Genomic DNA, 19947 nt, shown 5'->3' on the forward strand with positions numbered 1-19947 from the left:
TTTCCTGGGAGTGGTCACCTGCCTCCTGATTTCACATTTTGTATGATGCTTATATTCCCTGAAGAGTGAAGGAAACACCAGGGAAGATGCATCATGTAGTACTGCGCTCCTCGAGGTCGCAGGGGTGTGGCCAACACTGGGACAGGAGTGTCAGGGAATTCAATAAACTCCTTCCCTCCTCCTCCTTGTTTTCTTCACATTAACAGGCAGCAGAGTGATACAGAGGTACTTTATTCAACCTTCATGTCAGGTGTTGTCTTATCTGGAGAGTATATGGGTTGGAAAGTGATGCAGCTTCTATGCATTTCTGTGACTCTAGGTTTAGTTAGGCAGAGCAGTCTAACCACATTACTAGATGGTTCAATACTACTGCTGCTACATTCCTTTATAAAGTGTAAAGGACAACCAAGAGGGACAGGACCAGAGGACAATGAACTGTCATCTCTTTCTGTATATAAGGACATGACATGTACATTTAAAAAAGGAGGAAAGAACACTGCACTGAGTCTCCAATTAAAATTATTATTCGTGGGAGTAAAACATGGCTTGTTTCATGTCAATGTGAACATATCTTGGGGAATGTATGTCATTTTTCAACTGGTACACATCTTGTAGTAAAAATACCTGATGATGCTCAAATACTCATTAGTTAAATATGCAATATTGCACTTTGATGTCAAGGAATCATACAATGAGATCGACAATTGCACACACTCATAAGTTAAGTACAAATGTTAAAATGGCTCAAGTTGTATTATAAATGTAAGACCCTAAATGATTCTTCCAGCAGTAGGAAGTAAGAGTAAGGCAGTCAGTGTTGCTCCTGACAGACATGCACAGCACACTCTGCTGAAGAGAGAGTAGTTCAAGGAGCACAGAGATCAGACAATCGGAGAAAGGCAAGATGGTGTTCGTTGCCAGTGAGTGGAACAGCCTTCCTAATACTTTACTATTATACTTCAATTACTTACATTAATTCATCACAAAACAGCAGAGCTATTTCAAGTGTACTATCTCTTACATATTACTTTTATTGACACAGAAACAGTAATGTAAATATATAATAGCTTCTGTAAATATATATGTATATAAAGCATATAAACTATAGGACAGTGACTTAACAACACATCACAGCAACAGAGAAGGTATGTCTGTCTTGCTTCCTACTTATCCATCTGTCTGTATCTGATGCCTACATTCTGTCATATCTAGCTTCAATGGTTTAACACAGAGAAGGTGTGAAGAGCTTAAAAAAAGTGTAAGCCAGTTTTAAAACACACAGAAAAGTGAAGAGCTTGATAGAGACAGTTTTCATAGAGGAAGTCACTAAGGTCACTCAGTCATAAAGATCAGAAAGATAGAGCCACATTGAGGCAGCGAGGCATCAGACAGACAGATAGATAACGTGTAGCAAAATGATCAGATCTTACAACCAAAAACCAATGAGAGAAAATACAGCAATTAGGCGGCTTGTCCCTGAATAACTAATGGCTTGCCTCACAGCGCAGTGTTTGTGTGAACCGCAGCAACAATGAGGCAGTTATCCAAGTAACAACAATATTCTATCAATGATCTAAGTACACACACACACACATACATTCACATATATATGCAGGAATTCATTAAGGCCACAGTTGCTTGTACATTGGTATCACAAAAGCAAAACATCAACAACATTCCTCAAAGCTTCTGTTTTGATCACACTGCACTGCCTAAGGGTGTGCTGGTACAGAGGCTGGCTGGCTGGCTGGTGGGCCTTGTAGAGGGTTAGGAGGCAGACAAGGAGAACCTGGATCACAAATAGAAAAGATAAATGAAACAGGCTGGATTTATTTGAAGCAGAGAGTTCACATTAGGTAGAGGAGACCTGGTTCATAAAAGTAGTAAAAGACAGATACTTCAAGTTTGACTCAGGAAACAGGAAGGGACCTGATTCATGAATACAGTAGAACCAAAGATTTCAATTGGGATCAAATCAGTTTTCAGAAACAGAAAGATAAATGAAAACAGTCTTGGCAATCTGGGGCTGGCACAAATGTAGAGACAGGACAGTGTAGGCAGACCAGAATCCACTTGAATTTTAGACATACTTAGACAGACAGATGAGTGAGGATGGAAGAAATACTGTATGAGCTGAAAAGCCCCTAGCAATCCTCTATTCCCACAGCTCAGCCACCATAAAGCCCTGTGCCAGACACCAGCGTGGACGGCTTGTGTTCCTCTCTATTGCAACACTCATGAGAATCTTAAACTTACACCATGGCTTCAGTGCATCCATGACATAGTTTATTCTTCCATTATATTAAATATCTTTGTAATTTACATATAAAGGCATAAATCAGTACATGACTCGTAAGACACATTTCCAGCAATACAAATGATGTAGTAGGGATTGGAAGAATAAACACAATGCCACTGTGGGTTAGGAATGCAACACAACCTTAAAAGACTTGAACACAGAGGTACAGGAACATGTAACAGTAAAACACTAACAGTTCTATGGTAATACATCATTGCATATCAGCCTTACAAGTACGTATGTCACTTCCTGAAACAGTTACATCCATCAGCTGATATTTATCTGAGTTGTATAAATGTAATCCCTGCTAAAATAAGGAAAGTGAAGAAATATGAGGTGTAAACATTCATATTTCATTACTTTATCAAGTGTAAGTCAAAATTGCTCATTGCCTGATAGAAACAAGGCACTGATGTACACAAAGAAAGACAAGAAGATATTGGCTCTCTAATCAGTGACAAGTGAATGGAGCACACACTTCATACAGAGATGGACAGAAGGCTGCTTGAAGAGACTATGGGACAAACATTGTGGACAGGAAAGGTGGACATAGGATGGTAGATGACAGGAATAGACTCCTTGATCAGAGAGAGTAGGGTGCTTTAACAGACTATTAAGCAAAATTATGGACAGGAAAGATGAATGTAGGCATGTAAATAATACAGGGTCATCTATGGAGAGTTATTGATTTCTTACAGCTTCCCTGTTGCTCTTATGAACAGAGGTGGATTTCCAAACAGAGCAGCAGGGGAATGGAGGAGTGACAGCAGTGTAGAGGTGGACACAAGTACAATGGCTGTGAGAAAAGGCTGGAATAGTGTCTTGGCTGGGGTGAGGGACACTGTCATCTTTGCTGTAGCTCTCCTTGACAACTAAGCCTGAGAGTCATGGGGCTGGTGCCTGGCAAGGAACTTAGGGCCGGTGAGCTTGATGGCAGCAGCTCCTATTGGTGCAGTGACCAGGATCACCATGACAGCAATGGTCACCACCTGCAGGAGACACCACTCATTATTGAAGGCTCACCACTGTGTTGTGTTGCAGTGTGGCAAGACACGGCCCACCACTGTGTTGTGTGTCATTGTGGCAAGACTCGCCTAGCAGATCACCTACTTGTTGTCCTCTGAAGATGTCGTCCGGGTCATTTCCGTGTTGCCTCACAAAGTCCAGCGCGTGAGAGCCAATGGCAGCCTGCAAGATAACCACCACCATCACACTGACACAAGGTATACAAGGCTGATAAAAACATATGCATGTTGAAATCAAGAATATGTGAGTTTTTCATGTAACAGGTAAACTGGCCAAGGGTAACATTAAAAAATGCCCACTTAATTGTTAGCTCCTTTGCAGGTCTGAGGGAGTTAGCCAAAATAAAGGAATAAATGTCTTAAAACCCCCCTCTTAATTAAGTCAAGTCATAGAAAGTTGGTAATACAGAAGCAGGCAAGCAGTTCCTGCAAGATGACTAAGCACACTGGTACGAACACTACCTGGACAGTGGCCTTGGGGAGCCAGGCGATGGCTATGAAGAGGCGCTCCAGCAGGGAGAAGCCAGCACCCATCACCACCAAGAAGGAGGTGGCCACACGCAGGCTGAGACATACCAACAATGCCAGCAGACCCCAGCCAATGGTGCCGGCGTCTATCTTGCCAACCTGCAACATAAACACAGGCTAAACACAGAGGCAGGACAGAAAAAAAGAATATAAGAAATGCATAAGAGACAAGACAGACAGAGATTTAAATAGAGACTAGGAAAGATCAATAACACTGTCATGTAAGAATGAAGAAAAGCAGAATGACAAGTCAGGGTGAATAAAGACGATGCACTATAAGATAAAAAAGGAAAGCTGTCATCCTTGAGTTCATTGGTTTCTATATGACAAGAGGAGTCAATCACCAACACAAAGGTGGAATGGAAGGCAGTCATTCTTACATCAATCTCCGCCCCGATGAGGACAAAGAGAGCCGGCTGGAACACTTCCCACAATGCTCGGTAGTACCTGGTCACCTCCTCATCCTGTCAAGTTAACACCATAACAACGTAAGAAAAGATGCAGGAAGCTCTGAGGCCTATACATGGCAGTCCCAGTGTGAAAGATATCTACCTTTTAATTAGAAGAGGCATTGAGGAACTTTTAGAGACACACTGACTGAAATGCATAAGAGAGGAATGACTTCAACAGTGGAGCGAGCGTTCCTCACCTTGTTGGCCGACTGTCTCCATCCCAGGCCGGTCACAAAGGCCAGGGATAATACAGCAATGGGTCCAGAGCTCTCCAGGCCAACCTTCACTCAAAAATTGGGATCAACCTTAGATTTAAATTTTTTTTCATTTATACATAACAAATATTTTCTTGATTTTGTTAAAAAAGTTAATTCTAGATCAAAGAATTAGGATGAAATATGAAACACTTTAATCACAACCTTGGAAGTCCTTAAACTGAATATAAATCAATCACAATTTACTCCATGATGTACAGGAAGGCATTGACACACACACAGTTATGCAGTGAAGTGTCTGTGTTCCTCACCTTATGGCTGCCAAACATGCCAAGACAACCAAGGCAGAAGAGAATGACAAACTTGAAGGCAGGTCGGTCTTTGCTCTCCTGGTGAGGCAGCACCCAGCACAGTGACCCAAACACCACTCCGTACACCAGACCGGCCACCACCTCCAGCGGCCCCTTGGCTAACGTCCACACCAGCGACCCTGAACCAACACACAGTGGTATAAGGGAACACACACAATAATGAGAAGTGAGAAATGCATGTGGATTGTTGCCAAATATAAGATGAGGTAAAGAAAACAACTTCTTTTTGTTAACAGTCACACTGGAAGCCTACAATGAATAGAGCAAAGAAGAAACCAAGTGGAAAGGGAAATAAAAGGAATTAAAATGGGTAAAGAAAGTTCACAAGGGAAACAGGAAAAGGAGAGAAACAAAAAGGAACTTAAATGAATGGAGAGAGGAGGAGGAGGAAAGCTCAGAGAAGCATACACAGACAACACTGCTAACTACAAGTACAAATATGATAAAAAAAAAAAAAAAAGTTCACAAGGAAAACAGGAAAAGGAGAGAAACAGAAAAGAACTCAAATGAATGGAAGGAGAAGGAGGAAAACCTAGAGAAGTACACACAGACACACAAACCACACTGCCAACCACAACAAGTACCAACCCTCAGCAAAGGCCAGGCCCATCATGACACTGAAACCGGTGATGGCCAGGACGTCATCCAGGCTGGCCGCGGCAATGACAAGGGTGGGAATGCCGGCCTCCACACCGTACCCTTCCTCCGCAAGCTTGAGCAGACCCGGCACCACCACGGCTGGCGACACTGCAGCCACAATGAACCTGAAGGAGAGGCAGCAGGGACATTTGAAGGAAGGACTCTTGTAGGACATCAAGAGAAGTTATAAGGAGAAGCTGATGAACAAGAGGAGTTATTAATATCTATATCTATGTAAGAGAAGCAATGACAAGAAACGAATGGTGAAAAAATGCCCAATGAGGTGACTACTATGCAGAATGGTAATGAAAGGTGACGAGAAGAGATTCAAATTAACAAACTATGGCATAGGGAAGTTATCATAGTGACTTACAGAAGGAAAGTGATGGTTCAAGGTTGCAAGATGAGTGACTGACAGAAAATCAAGTGAGAAAGCACTCCTACATTTGAGAGAGATAAGGAGAAGAATTTACCCCAGCATAAAGCTCCACAGCCAAGGTAAGCCGAGGAGAAGCTTGGTCATGAGGGCGGCCACCACAGCCTCCACCACACAGGGAAGGAAGGCCAGCCGCAGCACAACACAGCTCAGCTTCCGCAGCGCCGCCGGGTCCAGCCCCAGGCCAGCACGCAGCAAGATGATCACCAGCACCAGGTTCCTGCCGGTGATGTGGCGATGTGATGATGTGGTGATGTGGTGGTGGTAGTGTTTATATTTACATGTGTGGAATGGTGATGTGTGATGCCTTTCTGACCACACACAGTTTGGGGACAGGAAAGGCATCCATTCAGAGTAACACCCCTGAAAGATGCCTAACAAGTCACTGGTCAGGGGTAACTGAGAGTGCCATTCCCTACAGAGAGGTCAAAAGAATCAGCCAAGTTGGTGGATGTCTTGAAACATTCCTCTTGGAAGAGTAAGTCACAGCGAGGAGAAGCAGCGATGCAGGGAGTTCCAGAGTCAGGAGGTGGTGGTGGTGTCTTGTTCCTTATAGATAAGTGAGGTGAACACAAGTGACAGAGGAGGGAAGGAACACACCTGATGACAGACGACCAGAACACATCCACGTTGTGGCCCACGGCGTTGATGCCCGGCACACTCTCAAAAAGAATGCCGGCCACCAGACTGCCCAGCAAGGGAGGCATGCCCACTGCTGCTGAAGCTCTCCCAGACAGCACTGCTGCAATGTACAGCACTGCCAGGCTGAACAGGTTCCCGCCAGGCAGTGCCAGCCGCCCCGTGATGCAGATGAGGCACCCCCACACCGCAGTGCCAATCACCAGCCGCAGCAAGATGTCACCCACCTGTCGGCAACAGTGATCAGTAACAACCAGCGTACCAGTCAATCAATTAACACCTGGACACCACTAACTCTGACTTAACAACTTCAATACTGGGACACATGTTTATCTTGAGATTTGTGTACAATTAGACCATTTTATTGATATTAGGAAGGGTCTATGGAGGTCACAAGATTAATGGCAAGAGTCTTCACTATTGTAATGACCCACATAAGTTTCTGAAGCTGCATAAGTCGCCAAAAAATAAGCAAAAATTACTATAGAAATGCATCATGGTATTGAAGGGGTTAAGAAAGTGTGACCACTATTGTATTGAGTCAAGTGATGTGAGAAAGCCAGCAATCATATCACCTTGCCATGGGGTGGGCAGGTGAGAGAGTAGTGGATGCGCTGGGCCATGGTGGGCTCCTCTGGCAGTTTGTGTTTGGAGCGGAGGAGGCAGCGGCAGCAGGCGTCGCACCCCTTTGACTCCTTTTTCTCTGTGAACTTGTCTGTGCGGCCATCCCACTCATTGATCTTCTCCCCAACACTTGGACAGCCTGAGGAGTGTTTGTGCCAAGGTTAGCTGACTGTCTGGGCTTAAAAATGAATCACACTTAGGCTCCTATTCTCAAACTTTTCTGTGCTTCATCTCCACTATTTCAATAGGCTTTATTTAAATTGGCACAAGTTTTTTAAGGTGTTTTTATGATTTTTGAGGCAGAGTGATAAGATTTCTACATTACTGACTGAAATAACACTCTTGAAACCTGGCTAATCATATTTGTGGCCTGGGAAGGTTGTCATGGTGAGAGAGCAAAGCATTTATGACCTTAACACCTTCAATATTGGGGCACATTTTTTACCACAAGTTTTGGATATGGTTTTGTGATTCTATTGATATTAGAAAGAGTCAATGGAGGTAAGAAAATTAATGGCCAGAGTCTTCACTATTTCAATCCCAACATAAGTATCTGAAGCTGTATAAAATTGCTAAATGGTAAGCAGAATGAATATGAAAATGTGTGATGGTACTAAAGAGGTTAACACTTCCTCCTTGTTCACCTTTTCACTGCACCACAAACCAATCAGCACCACCACAAGCAACATGTGAAGACTCTATAAGCATGTATAGGAAAGTCAGCAATGAAAAAGAGTACAGTAAGTAAAGATATAGGAAAGTCAAAAATGAAGAAGAGGAGAGCAAGTAAAGATGTCTCAAAGTGATTGGTGATTAGGAAAAAATGAATCAAGTGGCAGTTAGAGGAGAGTGCTAATCTTCCATCCCACTTCCAGATATTACCGAGTGGCAGCGTTGCAGCCTCACTGTACTCCACGCCTCGGTTAGTGGGCGGCAGAGTGGTCCAGCCCTCCACATCATCCCCACGACCCACGTCCGGCTCTGAGGAGGTCATCAGAGGTCATTGGAGGTCACAGGTTGTCTTTATTTAGTTTACTCTATAATTAACCATTCTTATGACCTTTGAGGATTGATGTAATGTGTAAGTATAATTGTTAAACACATTACTAATACCTAAGGAAAAGAGGAGTTCAGCTTTTTTTTTCTTTCATTGTCTTTTCAATAGGCTAAGTGTGTGTGTGTGTGTGTGTGTGTGTGTGTGTGTGTGTGTGTGTGTGTGTGTGTGTGTGTGTGTGTGTGTGTGTGTAACTTGCAGTGACAAAATTATTACAAAAAACTTGAATAACTATCCACAAAAAAGCTCTGACAATGCATAACTCATCCAAACAAAACCCTGAGTTAATACACAACAGGTGACTCGCTCCCTGCCACCATCCCTGCTCCACTCACCACTGACAAACGCCACTGCCTTGTATTTAGTTCCTGCCGCCATCCTGACCACTTAAACGCAGTGACTCTCTCTTAGCCTGGTGAGAGGAGGGAGGCTGCTTGTCTGGCAGACACGTGGAGAAACATGATGCTGGGAGTCATGCAACACTCAACGCTCAGTACGTCTTATCTCCAGCTTATCAGGGTGATGTAACCCCCATCTCCCTCAAGGTGACCATTCATACTAACAGTCTCTCACTCTTAATGAAAAAACTGCCTTTCTCCTAAACCACACATACATACACACTTATAGAGGAACTGTGTCAATGAGAAAAGTTATCAATACTAATGAACTCAACAAGAGAGGTACAGTTTTCCAATGTTTCTCAGTAGCACAGGGAAATGTCCACGGATGAAATCTTTGCCGAGACACTCAAGGTACCAACTCTTTATCCAATTAAGCTTCATGGACATTGACCGACCTTCACTGACTGGTCATTGCTCACTCTCTCTCTCTCTCTCCCCCTGTGTGACTCAGTTGTGGCTGTGATAGCTCTGTGTGTGTGTGTGTGTGTGTGTGTGTGTGTGTGTGTGTGTGTGTGTGTGTGTGTGTGTGTGTGTGTGTGTGTGTGTGTGTGTGTGTGTGTGTGTGTGTGTGTGTGTGTGTGTGTTCCCTCAGATTTTATGTCATTTCAAGGGTTGATGTCTTACATACCGCAGCATGTCACTTAAGTTTCAATCCTCCCACTCAAGGAAGGAATGAGGTAATAGAGGCAAATGGCGAGCTATATTAACTCTGGAATTTATGCTCAGTCACACACACACACACACACACACACACACAGAAAAGTTCTCACACACACACACACACACACACACACACACACACAGACACACACTCACACACATGCAGACACACAAATACATTGAAATTTACCTCCCCAAATCTAAAATAAGCATTGTCATAGCTACTATATGTAATGAAATGGATGCAGTGATAGTAAAGGTTTAAACATCCCTGAATTCAAGTAAAACTAGAGATAGGACAATAAAACCTTGACACACATAATATTAAGTAAAACCACACAGATCCTTTACACCACACACAGACACAGCACAAAATACCACACTCAAGACACAAGCCAGAGCAGAGCAGTCCCTCCCTCCCACCAAGGCAGCTGAAGCCAGACTGAACGCCTCACATACCTGAGCTTGGAGCAAAGGAGGCCTCACTTGAGGACAACTGGCTGTCTGTCCTCAAGTGGCGGTGTACGGTGGGCCCCTCCAAGACTGGCAGACGGTCAATCTTGGGGGAACTGGTGCTGCCTTGTGATGGTTCAGGTTTATCTGCCAATGTACTGGTGGTGTCTGTAAGGAAGCAATGGTATTAGATCCCTCTCTCTCACACAGATTATTTGTATTGTAATCTTGTTATCTTGAAGGTTTAGGAAGTGGCTCTAGGATTTTACTAGCTTTCCTTATCTTATCTAATTGTTCACGCTGTCTGTGGGGAAGTGTGTGTGTTACAGTCTCACCCACAGGTTGTCTATATTGTAATCTTGTTATCGTAAGGAAGGTTCACAAGATGTATCCAGGATTTATTAGCTATGCTTTCATTATCTTATCTGTCTGTCTGTACAAACCTCCAGCAGAAAAGACTTCATTCTAGGAAGGATCATGTGAAGAAAGACTCTCTCTCTCTCTCTCTCTCTCTCTCTCTCTCTCTCTCTCTCTCTCTCTCTCTCTCACACACACACACACACACACACACACACACACACACACACACACAAGTTCCCAGTGTCATATTGATCACGTTATCTTACAAGCATTGCAAAAAGGAAACCCACACAGATGTTACGACCAACACCTCTCTTATCTTATCTGCTTGCTCGTGCTCCTTTCCTTAAAAATACAATGACCAAAGATTAGGAAATAACAAAGAGAATAAACCAGTGTAATAAACCATGCGAACACTGACCTCCCTCCTTTTCAGCCTCATCACCACTGCCATGTGAGGACCCAGTCAGCTCAAAGGCAAGATTGACCTGAGCCTGGGAAGTGTCATTGGTGGAGGCTGTGTCGGCAGTGTCACCATTGTCCAGGAGCCTCTCAGGGATACTGTCGCCCTCCATGGCCTCCCACACACTCCACCAGCTTCAGGTTAGTGGGATATTTCTGGTCAGCTCCTCCACACATGAACATCCTGCATCCCTGTGAGAGAATTTTTTTTTCTTTTTTATGCAGGATCGAAACCAGCCAAGGAAAAGACAGAGTGAGAGAGAAAAAAAAGTCCATTTGAAATGCTGATTCCCTTATAGTAAAGAGTTTCAGAAGGTTTACATTCTGAAATAAGGCTCTAGATGATGTTTCAAAGGGGTTCAAGGGTGTAATTGTGGTTCTAGTAAGAGATCAATGAGGTTTCCATATCATTAACAAGGAAATATTCTTGAGATTGTGGTTTATCATCTCTGTGGCCTGTGAAAAGTTATGGTGAGAAAGCAATGTGTTTCAGAATGTGGACCTAAGTCTCTCTCTCTCTCTCAGTGTGTAAGGCTGTTAAGTAGCCATCACATCATCACAATGATACCACCACACTACACCTATTTATCACCACACAGCACCTGTTCTCACCTGTCCAATACCATACCACACCACACCAGATCACACTATACCATACCTCACCACCAGGTGAGTAATACCACACTGCACCATCACACCACACCACTACCACTACCATTACTACTACTACTACCACACCTGACTACTACTACTACTACCACACCAAACCAGTTTTAACCTATTCACCACACCTCACCACCACTATCCCAACAACAACACGCCAAACCAACTCTCACCTGTCCACCACACCATCACACCTATTCTCGCCCTCCCACCAACTCCACCATCACCACCGCATCACTACAACCCTTCCCTCCCCCACCACACCCTTCCCATACAACACCATGACCTACCCATAGAAAGAAAGATGTGTATGCGGGACAGGTATCTCACGATCACCTGGGGAATCTGTGACCTTGTCTAAGCGTGCGGGGGAGTACGCGCGCTCCGGCCGCTCCCCCTTGCCAGGTACAATAGAAAAACATGTAAATAGCCTAAATTGGGAGGAATATATGTGATTTCTCAGTGTTGGTGTTTAGAATGTGTTGGTTGGATTCAAGGGAGGGCGTGAAGTGGATGTTAATCATGGCTGCCTACACATTCTTTCTCCTGCCTTCTGCAATAGGACTCATTCATATCCTTTCCTTGTAGAATCCTAGATAAAGTGCGGTTCTTGCAGTAGGATTCAGGTTAATTCATATCCTATTTTTGTTGATAATTATGGTGAAATATTTGATTGATCTTTATTTTTTTCTTGTTAAATTTTCGGTAACGTTAGAGTTGTTTTATGTCTTATTGTGCAGTGTTACTGCCAAGTGTATTGTTATGATGAATGACAGCACCACAACATCTAAATAACACAGGAAATGCGGAATAACATTGGACAAAGTGAGGAAGAAAATAAAGAAAATGTGGCGGTGAAGGGGAAACATAAATTAAAAGATTTGGAGTAGAGACAAGTTAACGCTAATACATATTTGGGGGTTACCGTAAACATGAATTCTTGGCACAATACATAGATAGCACCACATCAGATTTACATAACACGGCAAAAAAAAAAAAAAAGTATGTTGCAAATGAAGGAAGAAATTGAAGATAAAGGGTATATTGCCTTCTCTTAAAACCTATAGAGGAAGAGTAAATGCAATAACCTTCAAGCGATATAAAGCGAAACAGGTTAATAAACAGACAGTCATATAAGATTTATACAACATGGTAAAAAAAAAAAATGTATGTTGCGAATGAAGGAAGAACTTGGAGATAAAGATAAGGTAGCCATCTCTCAAAACCCATAAAGGAAGAGTAAGTGCAATAACCTATAAGCGGTATGAAGCGAAACAGGTTAATAAATAGACAGACAGCACCATATAAGATTTATACAACATGGCAAAATGAATGAAGGAAAGAAGAACTTGGAGATAAAGAGATAAGGTAGCCATCTCTCAAAATCCATAGAGGAAGAGTAAATGCAATAACCTCCAAGCGATATAAAGCGAAACTGGTTGCTATGACCGAGGAGCTCATTTGGGTGAAGCAGATATGGATGTCCCAGGTTGGTCCCGGGAAAGTAAGGACGCTGGTGCTATACATGTGGTTGGACGTGCCTCAGTTCCTCCTGACTAACGCTTAAATGCTGTGTGTCGCATGTGCAGGCATATTCCAACCTCCTCCCTTGTTGTATACGCTTACAGCAATAAAGTTATCAATCAAGAAGACATGTAAGGAGATCAAGATTGGCGCAGCTGATGTTTGTTTACGTCAGGTGACTGAGTGACGGAGTAAGGGTCTGCGCAGCCTGTCACACTCACCGACACGGCTGGCACACACACCCACACCTCACGAACACTAAGTATTTTTTTTAATTAATCAAGAACTGACACGTACCTTGCAATCAGCTGGTGTTGCTTAATTATCCTTTTTTGGCCATTACTGACACCCACACACCGGTCTGGTGCTATCCTTGACGGTTACCAGAGGAGTCAAGAGTCCATCACTGAGGTAACACCAGCGAAAGACAGCATTGACCGTGGCGAGCAACAATGATCAAGGCAATCCTCGTGTTTAATAACCATGGGAAACCAAGACTGTCCAAATTCTACCAGTACTTTGTAAGTTGACCGGCAGCTGGTTAAGGTTTGGCCTGTCAAAATGCTTTAATTAATGTCACACTGATAATATTGGAATAACATTGTTTTCAGATGGAATCTATTGCATATGACAATTTATAAAGATGCACAGAAGGAATTAGGGTCAACTTGCAATTTCACCCAACCATGGAATCTGTGATATGACTCATCTCTCTAGTGAGAAATATACTGAATTGATTGATACTATATATGTGATTTCCATCACAACTTAATATTTTTCCCTTTATAACTGTTTTTTCAACTTCAACTTAGGCCTGCCTCTGATTCCCAACAAACTTGGGGGACCTGTGGGATATTGCCTTTTTTTTGGGGGGGAATGGGGAGCATTAATTTGAATAATGTGCACTGCATAAAAAGATTGGAAATCAACAAAATTACACAAAAATGTTATAAAAATTCTTGGTGGTGGAGATGGTGACTGGCTGCAGTGGCGGCGAGTGTTGCTTAGTTATTGTTGAGCAGCACTGCCAACGACTCGCTACATTTCGGGCTATGTCCACTACATTTATCGAAAACCCCAAAGGCTAACTACCCAAACCCAACATTATTACCACAGTACAGAAAAGACATTACCATCAGTACATTTGTTACTTGAAAAGCATGAGTTTCATCACAGATACATCTTACTTCAAAAGTTCAAAGCTTTTTATTATTTCTCTAATGAATGCATTCCACTCCTCTGCTATGCCATTTGAGAATCTATCTTTTTTAATCTAACTTTTCTAGCTTGAATCCATTGTTTCTTTTACAGAATGAGGAGATGCAACAACAGATAATAAAAGAAACATTCCAGCTGGTGTCTAAGAGAGATGACAATGTTTGCAACTTTCTGGAAGGTGGCAGGTTAGTGTGTGTGTGTGTGTGTGTTTCACTGTTTCACTGTTTGATCTGCTGCAGTCTCTGACAAGACAGCCAGACGTTACCCTACGGAACGAGTTCAGAGCTCATTATTTCCGATCTTCGGATAGGCCTGAGACCAGGCATACACCACATACCGGGACAACAAGGTCACAACTCCTCGATTTACATCCTGTACCTACTCACTGCTAGGTGAACAGGGGCTACACGTGAAAGGAGACACACCTAAATATCTCCACCCGGCCGGGGAATCGAACCCCGGTCCTCTGGCTTGAAGCCAGCGCCTAACCACTGAGCTACCGGGCGTGTGTGTGTGTGTGTGTGTGTGTGTGTGTGTGTGTGTGTGTGTGTGTGTGTGTGTGTGTGTGTGTAATTCACCACAGTTGTCTGCTGGTTTCCCAGCCATTCGTTCCAGTAAAGAAAGAGCTCAGAGCTCATACTGACCAATCTTTGGGTAGAGCTGGGACCACTCCACACACCAGGACAGCGAGGCCACATACCCTCAAGTTACATCTCATGCCTACTTGCTTGTAGGTGACCAGTGGCTATACATGAAGAGACTTGCCCATTTCCCAAGCTGCATCCTGGACTTGAACCTGAACTTTTTGGGTTGTGAGCCAAGTGTGCTAACCATTACACTACATGATGTGTGTGTTCTTTTATTATTGTCTGATCACCTTATTCCTGCATCACTGCTTACATTTGGCACACTCTTGTTGCTTTGTCACTATTTTGCAGTGTGTAACTGTGACCTTATCTGATCCTTGCAGCCTCATTGGGGGAGCAGACTACAAGTTGATCTATCGCCACTATGCCACACTGTACTTTGTCTTCTGTGTAGACTCTTCAGAGAGTGAGCTGGGAATCCTTGACTTGATCCAAGTTTTTGTGGAAACATTAGACAAATGCTTTGAAAATGTGTGCGAACTGGACCTTATATTCCATGTTGACAAGGTGAGTATTGCACCTTATATTTCTCCAAGGTAAGAAGTCACCTGTTTGTTACTGTCCTCTAATTTAAAAAAACTATTCAAGGAAAAGTTAAGGAAAAGGATATATAGTAGCTATTATCTTTTTGAATTTAGCTTGGCTTCCATTTTTGTCATTAACTTTTAAAAATAATTGTTAATTTTTTTTTTTTAGACATTCAAGAAAATGGAATCATACAAAATGTTGCTTTCCTAACAAATCACTGTATTCTTCAGCATTTACCTTCAGTTTTTGTCTCATACACAATATAGAATTGAACCATCATTTGCTGAAGTTACATTATTCTCTGTAAGCTTTCTACAAAATGTTGGTTAATCACAGTTTCTTTTTTTTTTTCTTTCTATTTGTGTGGCATCATTAATTGTTACTGTGTCTTTGTAATTTTCTCCATTGGCCTTACATTCCCTGTTTTGAAGATATAACACAGAAAAAGTCATCTCATGAATTCCTTTCTTCTAGGTGCACTATATCCTGAATGAGCTTGTCATGGGAGGAATGGTTCTGGAGACTAACATGACAGAGATCATCACAAGGATAGATGACCAAAACAAACTAGAAAAGCAGGAGGTGAGTGTTCAATATGTCAGCTATAACAAGAGATATGACATTAATTTGACCTCATTTTTATACTATAATTTTTGTTAACTGGATCATCTTGGCATTATCTTGTGCCTGACAACTTCAGTTACAAGTGCTTATGAAAGCCAAGGATTGTTAGAGTGTTATTTTGTTACTGATGCATCATTCTGCTGTAGCTTCATCAGTAACCAGTTTCTAGAAACTTTGATCCAAAATCTAAACTACATACTTTAGGCTAGTTGGAAAATCATGTCAGACCACTACCAAACAGCTTGACCAAAGTTAAGTTTGTGTTATCAGAAAACAGTTTATTCTCAATGCTGAAAACATCTCAATTTGTAGTAAGTTTGGATAGGAAGAAGAAAAATATTTATTGTAGACACTGTATGAACTATTGATATGTTAGGAAGTGTTTTTAACGTTGACAATAAATTGTATTCTGATGAACACTTGTTATTGTGGATGTTGCTTATGCCACTGAGCCACTTACTGTTGAGCTTCCCACCACACCTGATATCTGTGCCTAGTCACAGCTGAGGTGTGCCAAGTGATCCTCACAAAGTGTTTCATTATAACATGCTCACCCAACAGGGAACAATGTCAGTTTCATTATAATACACTCAATCAACAGGGACCGTATAACAGCGCAACTTCCTCCAAGTTTGGCATAAGTGCATTTACGGGTTCCGAGTAAAGTAAGTTTGAGGATATGTGTAAAAAGGCATTACTTGACCAGACATACACCTCTGCAGGTGGGCTGGCTGGCTGACTGGCTGCTTCAGCTGTTTTATTGCATTGAGGTGACAGTGTGTGTGTGTGTGTGTGTGTGTGTGTGTGTGTGTGTGTGTGTATGATACCAAAGCTTAGAATGATATGAGAGTGTCTTGCTTGGTAAAATTGAGCCAAGTCTCTTGAGATTTCCATGTGAGTGGCGGCGTCACCTGCCCCAGCTGTGCTGAGAGCTGTGCTCCTTCCAGGTGCCGCCTCCACAGAGGATCCTCACACACCTGTGGGAGCTTACATAGTGGTGGGCCAGATTGGGGTGTGGTATTGTAGGTGATGTGTCACTGGTTCACTAATAGACTGACACCTGCACAGGACTGGCATTGTAGTTGTGAGTGTGGACACAAGTCTGGAACTTTCTTCATGAATTCTTAATTGAAGGATTTGATAAGCAATTGGTAACCCTGTGACTCTGTGTGTGTGGCTTTGTGATACTGACTATAGAGCACGGTGGTCACTGATGAAATGGAAGTGTGATTCTAGACCATGTTAGAAGTATGTCAACAATAGTTTAGTACTTAACTATACCTCATGAGGAGGCTGGCTTGAGGCAATACTCTCTGGTTTTTCTTTTAGTGTGTAAGTTTGTTTGTGTTCCAATTTGCCACAATTTTGTTGGAAAGCTTTTGGAACATGAGCAGGTTTAAGTTTTTATAATGAAAATCAAATGCAGTACATACCAAAGTTATTTTACCTATGACAGTATTTTTCAGTAGTGAAGACACAAGAAAAATATTGTTTGTGAATTTTTCCAAGATTTTTCTATTTTTTTTTCTTTTGCTTAAAATATCAGTATTGTTATGGTAATATCAAATGGATTTGTCAATAATTTGGCAATAAATTTAGTTATCGATTTCTAGTTACCGCCAATAAGGTTATCATTTTCAATTTATTGGGTATTCTTTTGTTGTCACGCCCAGCTAGGCTAGTTATGCCTGTTAGTGCTTGCATATTTGTGTGTGCTTTATTAATGCTATGTGTGTGTGTGTGTTTGTGTGTGCATTTGAATGCTTTACTAAAAGCTGTATGTATCTTGTGAAATCATTGTCATCAGTCATCTCTAGAGTCAGCACCTTCACATGCTTGTTGGTGTCTGCAGCAGGTGTCTCAGAAGGTCTGTCTGTTAGGGGCTGCAATGGAAATATAACGTTGATAACCTAAATATGGTGAAGGTGAGATTTAAGTTGAGGGAAGAACAACTGGGCCGCAATGAGAAGTGTACCCAACAAACAGACAGGAAATGTATAGGTTGTGACCAAAAGCACTCTAAATTAACAGGATTACCAAGCAGTGGAAGGCTTGAATTGAATTGGTGGTAACCCATGAAAAATGTTATTCACATTACTAATCTATGAATGATCAAATTCAATCCATGTATGCAAATGTTATTATATATATATATATATATATATATATATATATATATATATATATATATATATATATATATATATATATATATATTCATATGAATCTCTTATGCTACCATGGTTGTAACTTAGAAAATTGTAAGAAAGTGTGAAAATGCCACTCACCAAGCAGTTAGAAAAAACATACCTTTGATATCACAGAACACTGTGGATACTGTAGTGTTTCTCTCTCTCTCTCTCTCTCTCTCTCTCTCTCTCTCTCTCTCTCTCTCTCTCTCTCTCTCTCTCTCTCTCTCTCTCTCTCTCTCTCTCTCTCTCTCTCTCTCTCTCTCTCTCATCTTTGCAATGTAAAGTTTAGTTGACACTTAGGTACATTTATTAAGCAGGGTTGTCAAATAAGATGTACATAGTTTGGAGGCACAGATTTTTATCTTAAATTTTGTATTATTTCTAACTAGGTAGGATATGCAATTGTATTTACATCAGCTTACTATGTTTCATATTGGTTGGCTTATCATAATTAACAAGAATGTTATATCTTTTGTTGTTTTTACTACTTCACAGTAAAAACTTTCTAGCAGAGCGAGAGAGAGAGAGAGAATCTTAAATAGGAATAGATAAATAGTAATAGTAATTATAACTAATAATGATAATGTAGTAATAATAGATAGATAAACAAATTTCCTTTTTCCCAGGCTGGCTTGGCTGCAGCTCCTGCCCGAGCAGTGTCTGCGGTGAAAAATATGAACCTGCCTCAACAGATTAAAGACATCAAGCTTCCAGATCTGCCTGCTGCAATCAAGGACCTCAAGTTCTGACCTCCTCCACTTTCCTACTCCTTCCTCCCCACTGTGGGTTCCAATGCTCTGCTGGATGAAACATTTAGCAGTCATGAATTGTAACTTACTTCCCCATAAATTCCAAGATTAACAGACTCATCATCATTGTTATTATGTTCATCTCTTCCCTAACACAGCAAGTTAAGGATTCGTTAAAGGAAAAAACCAACAGATTAAAGGAATGCTGCTCTGTAAAATGCCTTCATGGAACAGTCAACTGCTTACACCCAGTAACAATAAGTCATCAGCTGCAAACATTCACATTTTAGTGACTTTATTATATTAACAACATTAACAATTTAATGTTTTGTGGTTTCGAAATCTCACCGGTTTTTATACAAGTATTGTGATTGGCATTTATTAATGAGCTCAAATTCACCAGAAGTATATTTTGATTGCCATCTACATAACTGATTCAACTGATCATTAAGCTCATGGTGTTGATTGCATAATTTTATGGTTTATTTTGTTAAATAAAGAAACACACTTAAAAGTTATTAAACCATTCACATTCCTCAGAGAACCAAAATCTATCAAGGCTTTCAGAAATTATTTAAAAATTCTGAAGAATTAAAATTTTGTCCCATGTCCTTTTTGAGCATTAGTGTGTGTATGTATGTGTGTGTTTTACCAGAGTTGCTTACTTATTATTCTCTTTTGTGACATGGGGGGGAAGATAAATCTTAAGTAAGTGTTCAAGGTCAGAAACAAAGTAGATGCATTTGACAGTGAGTCATAATGAACCACGTCATGCCCAGATACACCACCTCATGAAAAGCAGCAGTTCCAGCCTTGACATGTGTACACGCACTACGTATATTTCATGATGTTTGTAATTTTGTTATATAAATATTTTCAGCAAAGTTGCCTGTATATATTCCTGCATTCCAGAAAAAGGGAGTTATATATGTAGCATTAACTCAACTGAAGAAATAAGTGAAAGCAGCTCAAGGGATCATCAGAGCATTGTGGTCCCAATGAAGCAATTACCTTAGCACCAATGGCATTACTGAACATTGGAATGATGTCAGGCTTATCATCTCTGAAAATATCAACCACAAGCTTCTAGTCTTCTTTGTACATTCTCCCAACTCATGATTACGTTGGTTCATACACTTCAAATGTCACAACGAGCCTCAACCATGGTTACCATTCCACCACAG

General features: G+C 41.5%; 2 protein-coding genes across 7 annotated transcripts; one reads left to right on the top strand and one right to left on the bottom strand.

The window, feature by feature from the left end:
- Nucleotides 1–502: 502 nt before the first annotated feature.
- LOC123503066 (sodium/hydrogen exchanger 9B2-like) lies at nucleotides 503–10731 on the bottom strand. 4 transcript variants are annotated; one of them, XM_045252466.1, is made up of 13 exons: nucleotides 10578–10731; nucleotides 9803–9964; nucleotides 8111–8209; nucleotides 7180–7367; nucleotides 6566–6831; nucleotides 6003–6185; nucleotides 5479–5654; nucleotides 4831–5009; nucleotides 4502–4585; nucleotides 4233–4316; nucleotides 3787–3951; nucleotides 3410–3487; nucleotides 503–3288 (listed from the first exon to the last, which is right to left on the bottom strand). In XM_045252466.1, the coding sequence occupies exons 1-13, from the start codon at nucleotides 10729–10731 to the stop codon at nucleotides 3172–3174; spliced, it is 1935 nt and encodes a 644-aa protein (XP_045108401.1). In that variant the 3' UTR covers nucleotides 503–3171. The 4 variants fall into 4 exon arrangements, with proteins under 4 accessions (XP_045108401.1, XP_045108404.1, XP_045108402.1 ...); XM_045252469.1 differs by lacking the exons at nucleotides 9803–9964; nucleotides 10578–10731 and adding exons at nucleotides 8618–8720; nucleotides 9722–9739; XM_045252467.1 differs by lacking the exon at nucleotides 4233–4316.
- Nucleotides 10620–19647, top strand: LOC123503075 (AP-3 complex subunit sigma-1-like). Of its 3 annotated transcripts, XM_045252482.1 has the most exons (6): nucleotides 12823–13326; nucleotides 14117–14208; nucleotides 14994–15177; nucleotides 15673–15780; nucleotides 16770–16819; nucleotides 18641–18770. In XM_045252482.1, exons 1-5 carry the CDS (start codon nucleotides 13258–13260, stop codon nucleotides 16815–16817), a joined length of 501 nt encoding a protein of 166 aa, XP_045108417.1. In that variant the 5' UTR covers nucleotides 12823–13257; the 3' UTR covers nucleotides 16818–16819; nucleotides 18641–18770. The 3 variants fall into 3 exon arrangements, with proteins under 3 accessions (XP_045108416.1, XP_045108417.1, XP_045108415.1); XM_045252481.1 differs by lacking the exons at nucleotides 12823–13326; nucleotides 16770–16819 and adding an exon at nucleotides 10620–10759 and having other exon boundaries at nucleotides 18641–19647; XM_045252480.1 differs by lacking the exon at nucleotides 16770–16819 and having other exon boundaries at nucleotides 12855–13326; nucleotides 18641–19647.
- The last annotated feature ends 300 nt before the right edge of the window (nucleotides 19648–19947 follow it).

Source organism: Portunus trituberculatus, chromosome 13 (genome assembly GCF_017591435.1).
Source record: "Portunus trituberculatus isolate SZX2019 chromosome 13, ASM1759143v1, whole genome shotgun sequence".
In the NCBI taxonomy this organism is placed as follows: Eukaryota; Metazoa; Arthropoda; class Malacostraca; order Decapoda; family Portunidae; genus Portunus; species Portunus trituberculatus.

Excerpts from the sequence above, each read along its gene's own strand:
- LOC123503066 (XM_045252466.1), bottom strand. The coding sequence starts at position 10,731 with ATGGAGGGCGACAGTATCCCTGAGAGGCTCCTGGACAATGGTGACACT. Across the intron at positions 9,965-10,577 it reads TGAGGCTGAAAAGGAGGGAG|ACACCACCAGTACATTGGCA; the intron begins GTCAGTGTTCGC and ends GCTTCCTTACAG. Across the intron at positions 3,488-3,786 it reads TCCCCAAGGCCACTGTCCAG|GCTGCCATTGGCTCTCACGC; the intron begins GTAGTGTTCGTA and ends GTTATCTTGCAG.
- LOC123503075 (XM_045252480.1), top strand. The coding sequence starts at position 13,258 with ATGATCAAGGCAATCCTCGTGTTTAATAACCATGGGAAACCAAGACTG. Across the intron at positions 13,327-14,116 it reads CCAAATTCTACCAGTACTTT|AATGAGGAGATGCAACAACA; the intron begins GTAAGTTGACCG and ends TTTCTTTTACAG. Across the intron at positions 15,178-15,672 it reads TTATATTCCATGTTGACAAG|GTGCACTATATCCTGAATGA; the intron begins GTGAGTATTGCA and ends CCTTTCTTCTAG.